Source organism: Pygoscelis adeliae, unplaced genomic scaffold (genome assembly GCF_000699105.1).
Source record: "Pygoscelis adeliae isolate BGI_AS28 unplaced genomic scaffold, ASM69910v1 Scaffold272, whole genome shotgun sequence".
In the NCBI taxonomy this organism is placed as follows: domain Eukaryota; kingdom Metazoa; phylum Chordata; class Aves; order Sphenisciformes; family Spheniscidae; genus Pygoscelis; species Pygoscelis adeliae.
The window spans coordinates 519490-527629 of NW_008824282.1; the positions used below are offsets into that span (position 1 = coordinate 519490).

General features: G+C 41.0%; 1 protein-coding gene across 1 annotated transcript in view; it reads right to left on the bottom strand.

Moving 5' to 3' along the window:
* The window catches only part of MTMR12 (myotubularin related protein 12), a 32337-nt gene extending 27746 nt beyond the window's left edge, over positions 1-4591 (bottom strand). The window contains exon 1 of the mRNA XM_009318456.1: positions 4481-4591. Within this exon, the coding sequence (XP_009316731.1) occupies positions 4481-4591 (111 nt within the window). The remainder of the gene's footprint in view (positions 1-4480) is intronic.
* Positions 4592-8140: the final 3549 nt, after the last annotated feature.

Below are 8140 nucleotides of genomic sequence, written 5' to 3' on the forward strand. Positions count from 1 at the left end.
TCTGCCCCCCCCCCCCCCCCCCCAGGGCCACAGCAGAAAACAAGAAAATTTTAGTTTGTCACCAGCATCCAGAGTCAGATATTGCAAATCAAGGCAAGCAATCAAAAGGAGACATAAGCAATAACAGTTTTGCTGGATTAAATACAGAGAAACAAAAGCCCCTGAGAACATAAAAATAATCCCCCTTTGCCATTCATATAAACACTTGCTCTCAACGCTCAGAAGACCCCAAACAAAGCCTGAAGTCTGCATAGCAAAACTAAAACCACCAGGAAACCATGTCATGAGAACAGTAGAGATGTTCAAGACAGGTTGAAAAGAGGCAAAGGTTATAAAATGAAAGTGGTGGTAGTGTGAAGAAAGAAATCTTTAACTACAGCTGGCAGCTAATGCAGAAAACAAAACACAATTTGCTGCCTTTGACTTCTAAGTCTGGATGTTGTACAAGTAAATGTTAACCAAGGTTCACACTTGTCAGCTAAATAATTTACTATGCAAACACAGCTCAAGCTGAACACTGCTGCATTCAGAGAAGAAATGCATACACGTTTTCCCAATGTTGTCTCTTCACCACTGCTAGCTCTAAGCTAAACTTTGGGTTTACTAGTGCCTTTATAACTATGCCTTCTACTGTCACTATTTGTGTGCAACTAAATGCAACATTGTTTGCTCACAAACTATATGCCAACAATCACTGCTACAGAACAATAAAGCAGTATACTAACTGTTTTCCCAGTAACTTTTACTTTGGGAGATATCATAAGGCATGTAATAACTACTGTTATGTACACACACTGTTTGAATGTTCATACTTACTGCTATGAGTACCAGTTTATGCTAGTGTTGGCAGATAAGACCTGAGCGAAAAAAAAATATTTGACCCCAAAGAAGTTCTTTGAGCTTACACCCATTTGTTAAAATGAAGTGAAGCTTTTATAACAGGTATCATAGAGGCAAATAATTTTGAACAAGTGGTTTGGGTTTTGGTTACAAGTTAAATTGTTTATCTTCTGAAAGGAATTAGAATTTTAATTAAATAGCAACACAGCAGAGTAGAGACCTCAGTCAAAGACTGAGATCGGCTTGTAAAATCCAGTTTCACTCTTCGTTGACAAAAACCCACAGACATTGAAGTGCTTACTATAGGCAGAATTGCTATAACATACAACAGCTTCCAAGAGCTGAGCCTCCAGAAGACTTCTATTTGAAAGTCAACATTTATATTCCGGTAATAAAATAACAAATATTTTAAAAGACTGTTTTCATACATAGGCACTAGAGATAGCTAGAATCCAAGCCATGAACATTGCTGAAGAATCGATGCTGCTGCACTCATTTTCCAAGGGAGGATATTAGAATACATTAAATTCTACTAATGTCACATGTTGTATTTGCTCTTCTAAGAGAGAAGGCAAAGATCTTTATGAAGAAAAGTTGTTAACTCACCATGAGTCAGTGCAAGTTGTGTAGGAACCCATAAATTTACCTATTATCTCCACTCTGTTTAAACTTTATTTTTCTAATGGATTTCAGTTTTGGGGCAATAGAGTCTTATGGCTAACTTAAGAGCTTGCCAACACTAAACTGCATGCTCCTCAACAGCCCTTTAATCAGTCATACTGATACATACATACTCACCCACCCACTGCTTTTATCCCTGGGTTTGTCTGACTACATGGTGACGTAATTTGGTTCATAAGATCAGCTGGAAAGTCTGTACTTGTGCTACATTTGCTTTTGTTGTTACTGCCTATTGTTACCAGAACTGGCTCATCAACAGGTCAGATGAGCACAGAAACAGAAGAAAGGGAAACAGCAGAAGCAAGTCTCTCTCCCTTTCCACAAGCTACTAAATCCACTTAGACCTCAGGAAACTTCACCCTCTGACCATTTGTTGAAGTTAAGCATGCAAGCACTTTCCATCTATGACCACTGAAAGCCACACACACCTTTAGATAGGTACTTATTCATCTGTAGCTTCCCCATTCTGAATGCCCCAAGCAGCATCTTGGCACTTCTTACTCAAGATACAACACAGGAAACCCTACTACCAGCAATACCTAAAAGCAGATACCCATAGGACACCATGCAAATGAGGAAAATTAACTTTTGATTGCCTCAGAAATGATAGAAACAAAGACCTCAACTTCTCTAAAGGTTTTAGAAACTTCTTACTCAGAGATGCTTCCCACCTATGCACTTACTTTCTGCTACATTCCTTTTTCCAGGTTATCAGAGTAAACAGTGGTAGGCAGTACAGCAACACCCCAAAATTATCAGTTATAACAGTACAGAACAGCAAACCATACCAAAACCGCAGGCTGACATGTCACACCATACTAAATCATAATGCATCATCCTTCTTGTCAGTTCAAACCGGCTTCAGCTGATAGCACTATGAAACCATGAAGTGCCAGGGAAAGGAGACACCATGCTCCTTGCAGATTCTCTGCTTCGAAAGGGGGGACACAACACAACAGAGAAACTCTTTCTTAAGGAAAGGCTCACCTCTTTTCCTTCCCTTCTTGTTTTTTACCCGAGTTTAGGGAACAACTGCACAGTTTGCAACACCCAGGGACTACATTCAGCTCTCCCCCAAAAATATATTTAAAGGGGCTAAAATATATTCCCCAAGTCTGTCTGGGGAGACATGTCTTCCCCACGTGCTGAAACCTAAAAGAGCCACTACATGTGAGGCAACATCGAGTTTAAGGTAGGAAGGTCAAGTAGCAGTTATGCTATATTTATAGGGTCCTGGCAGTTAGGGCAGGAGAGGGATCCCAAACGATTCCTGCCCTTTGTCCTAGAGCCTCACCACAACTGAGAGCAACTCCTCGCCTCCCACTCCACAGGGAGGTAAACAACTGTGGACAGAAAATGAGTAAAAAGTGAAAAACATTCCCTGCATGATAGAATCCAGATTACTCTGATCTTATCAGAGAATTTGGATTTTTTTTTAATCAGTATTGCAAAATGTGTATATAGGCCTACTGGTACTGGACTTTACTCATCACTCTCAGGAGAGAGATCGTGCATACAGTCTGCTGCTGCAAATTATATGCTGTAGGCTCTGAACCTAACTTATTACCCCACAGTAATGTTTCCATTTATCCATAGGCAGACATTTGTGCTAGAGGTAATCGCAACAATGGAAAACAAGATTTTTAGTAAACATACTGGGAAAAACATTGTTTATTAGATCCAAGTAATGAAGGAACCAGTTATCACTTCGAGGGTTTCAAAAGCACTGGCTGATACATTCTTTCAACGTGGACAGCAAATAGTAGTGCTGTGAGAACACAGGATATTTTTGATGTTGCTATACAGTTTTCCACAAGTAATCTTTCCACAGGAAAGCTCTGCATCACGGTGAGGCTTGATATGAACATCCATTTTTTCTTCTTTACTTATACTTCACTAAAAGACTAACAGAAGGCTGAGATAGTTTTCTTAACTATACGTTTATCTTTATCAGTTGTAAAAGTCAAACTGTATACTGGAAGATTTGCAAGTTAGTTGTGGTGCTTCAACAAGTAAATATAGTATTCCTGAGCAAAATAAATCAAACATGTCTAACAGTGCCACTTTTCATGCAAAAGAGGAAATACCTGTGCACATGCTTAGCATATACTTCGTAGTCAGAAACAAACCAAAATACATACTCAGTATTTTCTGAAATACTATTTCTCGGTCAAACAAGCCTAATCCCATGTTGTATGCTGTACAGTCCAAAGGTGTGCTGGTTTTGGCTAGGATAGAGTTAATTTTCTTCCTGGTAGCTGGTATGGGGCTGTGTTTTGGATTTGTGCTGAAAACAGTGCTGATAACACAGGGATGTTTTCGTTACTGCTGAGCAGTGCTGACACAGAGTCAAGGCCTTTTCTGCTCCTCGCCCCACCCCACCAGCAAGTAGGCTGGGGGGACACAAGAAGTTGGAAGGGGACACGGCTGGGACAGCTGACCCCAACTGGCCAAAGGGACATTCCATACCATATGACGTCATGCTCAGCATATAAAGCTGGGGGAAGAAGGCGGCAGGGGGGATGTTCGAAGTGATGGCGTTTGTCTTCCCATGTAACCATTACACATGATGGAGCCCTGCTTTCCTGGGGATGGCTGAACACCTGCCTGCCGACGGGAAGTAGTGAATGAATTCCTTGTTTTGCTTTGCTTGCGTGGCTTTTGCTTTACCATTAAACTGTCTTTATCTCAACCCATGAGTTTTCCCACTTCTACTCTTCTGATTCTCTCCCCCTTCCCACCGGGGGGAGCAAGTGAGCAGCTGCGTGGTGCTTAGTTGCCAGCTGGGGTTAAACCACAACAAGAGGAGATACTACACTTTAATTACATAACAGTGCTGAAAATAATCTCTAAACGCCTGTTTTCCTTCCTTTCACAGCTCCATCATCCAACAGCCCATTAGATCATAGCGCATGTTTTCCATGTCCATTTCATTTTTTATCCTTTCCTCTTTCCTTACATTGTCCTGTCCATCTCCTCTGACTTCAATGCCTGGCTTCCCCCACGTCAGCCCAGAGCCCAGCTGTCCACTTTTGTAACTCCTATTCCTTATGCCACTCTTCAATTCCATCACTCCAATTCAGAAGGAGCACGATACTATTTTAAAAGTGATCACTACAGAACACACAATATTGTACCAAGATTCACAAGCAACAAGTATTCGTAGTGGTTATGAGCTAACAGCAATGCACGATTTGAGAGACAAAGCACAAGAGGTATGAAAGTAACCCTCACAACTTAGCAGCCTGAGGTGTGCTCCAGATTTCAGGGACAAGCAGGATAAAGCAGAACAAACTCTTTTAAAGTTTAAGGGCTAATACAAGAACTAATATCCCATTAGAATTAACCTGAAGGATTTAACTCTTAAGAATGCACGCACAGAAAGTAATATTAAGCTTCAAATCAAGTTTAATATCTACATTTTTATTCAATTCAGATTTTTAAGGAAAATGTGATCTAGCTTGTTAGCCTTGTAAATGCTTTCAATTTTGAAATATTAGAATTAGAAATCATGAATTCACTGGTTCTTGTTTCTACGTCTCCATAGACAAATATTCCTAGTCTATGATCAGACATGTCAAAACATTGACTTTACACCCTAGTATTCACCCCACTTCCTGCAGGGTAGCCAAGTCTGTCCTGAGGGGAAGTGTGTCACTAATATCAACATCCTACGGTCTCGCTCTCAACAGACCATTGATTGATCTGTGGTTCCATATAACAGAGAATAACTAGGTTATATTTAGTCAGATGTCAGAAACACTGCTTTTCCAGACATTCTGGGGTTTCACAGCGGAAATCACTTCTGTTCCTTTAATAAACAGCATTTTCTGTTCACTCTTTACTTCTATCTTGCCATATATTAAAATGAATAGAGTTCCTGTTTCTTTTCATATTCAAACAAACCCTAAAAGAAGTTTAAAGCTAAGTTCATTTTATTTTTCTGAACATTACCTAGTGTGTCCCTCAAGTATTTGAGGATGGACTAAACAAGCTGGGGCTAGAACAAAACTCAGCTCTGCCTGTTGCATTTTCTTATTGTAGGGCTCCCCTAACCTAGAAGCAGCAGCTTAAGGTCCCAAACAACTTTCCAGGCAAACAAGGACAAGCCCAAGGAACCTGGAGGTTGTAAGCAAGGGGGACTACAGCTTAACACTACTATATTGCTCTGTATTGCCCAGTGGTTGACAGAAAATCTTGCTGCAAGTCCTAAGTATAAACAGATTCAAGGCAAGGCTCCATAAGTTCAACGTCAAGTCCATTATTAACTCAAATGCTATCTAGATCTAACCCCAAGGTCATGAAGTCCCTGAACTGCTGTTTCCCACCTTCTGACAGGGTCTACCAGAGGAAGCACCACACTGAACATACCTGTTGCCTATACTCCTCCCCAAGCATCTGCTACTGAAAGAGACAGGATATTAGTCTGCCCCAGTATGTCAGTTACAGTACCTTGATCAAAGGGAAGTTCCCAGTTGACCAAACTATTTTTCACGTAGGAGGGATTGAAGTATTTCCACTGTTCTATCAGTCTAGCCCCAATTTTAAAACTCAACTACATGAAAGCAAACAGGTACAGGAAATCTGTGTTCGGAAAGTTATTTTTCTCACATACATATGGAATACAGTTCCCTGAGACACATTCACTTCTGCTTATTTTAGGATCTCTAATCAACATGCTTTTTCCAGATCCCCAAATAGCCTCACAGGTTTCACCATGTATCTAAAGTTGTATTTTAAATCCTCATAAAAACCACTAAAGTCTTCAGCTTCCTGTGTAACCATCCCATTAAGGCAGTCATAGGCTGTCAAAAAGACAGCAATACCCACAGAGCAAACAATTAAATTTGCTTTACTTGCTACTGGAATCAGACCTCATTTTCACTGAGCTTTTGAAGCTGCAAAAGAGACCTGACACGGCAGAAGTCAGGTCTATATTTCAAAGCTTCTGCTGCAAGAGCCCATGAAATTCTTAAATTTAAGTGCATCAAGGAGATAGTTAAAAGCAGCATGAATAAATAAAGAGTAAATGACCGCAAGCTCTGGTGCATCAGGATATTTTATTAAGAGCTTCATCTTCCAATATTAAATACCTTCATTATTCTTCCTGCAGCCACCAGGATCATATCTGAAGAGTTACATTACTGTAGTTATAATCAAGTTAATGGACTCTTTATTATTTGGTATCTTACTGCTCTACATATATTTGACTTGTACCCTTTCCCACTGGCCATTTTTTCCAGCAAGCTTTAATCATCCAGCATGCTTGTTTAAATGGTGAAGCATCTTTCAGTAAGTCCAATAAGTGAAGTTCTCACCTTCACAAAATTCAGTTCCTTGAGCACACACTTTTTTGTGTATTTGTACAACATACTTTCCTAACATGAAAGACTGACTTCACACAGAGATCATGGAATGGTTTGGGTTGGAAGGGACCTCTGAAGGTCATCTAGTCCAACCCCCCTGCAATGAGCAGGGACATCTTCAACTAGATTAGGTTGCTCAGAGCCCCGTCCGACCTGACCTTGAACGTTTCAAGATGGGGCACCTACCACCTCTCTGGGCAATAAAATACCTCCATTTTGACTGGGAAATACAAGGAAAATTGAAAGCTTTTAAAGTAAACTGATGAAACTACAAGTCACCAGGGCTAAACAACACATAAAAAAAAGTGTTGCTACTACAAAATAAGGACATAAGTTTTAAACAGAACAGCTGACTTAAGCCATAACAACTTTGCATCGTTATGTCAGATTCAGTGAAAAATAAAACCAGCAGATTCTCCAAGGTCCTATCAGTGACAAACTCTGTACTAATTGACAAGATAGGCAAAAATCTCACCCTTAAGAAACTATCAAGAGAACTGAGTTTGACACAGATTACAAAGAACTATGGAGAAGAAAAGAAAAACAACCCACAAATGGCTAGTTTTCATGAAGATTGGTCTTCCTAGAAAACAGCTGTTTACCGGGAATAAGAATGAAGGAATACTTAATAACAATATTGATCTAATACCATCCTCTAACAACACGACCTCAGCAAACTGAGTCTAAAGCCACTTCAATCAAACTGCCAACAGAAGTTTCAGTAAGTGAAAGGACAACAGGAAGAACAGCACGAAAGAGACGCACAGCCAAGAGTTCAGCATCGGGCGGCTAAGGGAAGGGACCCAGGGCTTTGCAGCGACGGAACTGCAAACAAGGCGTTTGCAAAGGCAGAGCACGCATTGGGAGTGAAGCGATGTTAAGGGACATCAAGAAAAACAGGTTCGGAAAGTCCCACCTTACGAGCTGAACAATCCCAATGACAGCCTGACACCGCGTCACTGCTGACAAAAAACAATCCAAGTGAAGCACCAGAAAAATAATCAGCTTAAAATCGACCGGCCAGCTACATTTGTTAAGCTTTCTCGAGAAGGAACAAGCAAGATGCTTCTCCCTCGCTCTCGGAAGCACCTTCGAGGCACCAGACACGCAATCCCCGAAACAGCACACCGAACAGCGCTCGCACCAGCCCTGCTCCAGCCACATTCCCGTCCCACAGGCGCACTACGAAGCTCTTCACGACTCCCCGCGGAAAACTCCCCCCTTCGAAACCCGAGAGAGGGGCGAGGGGAAGG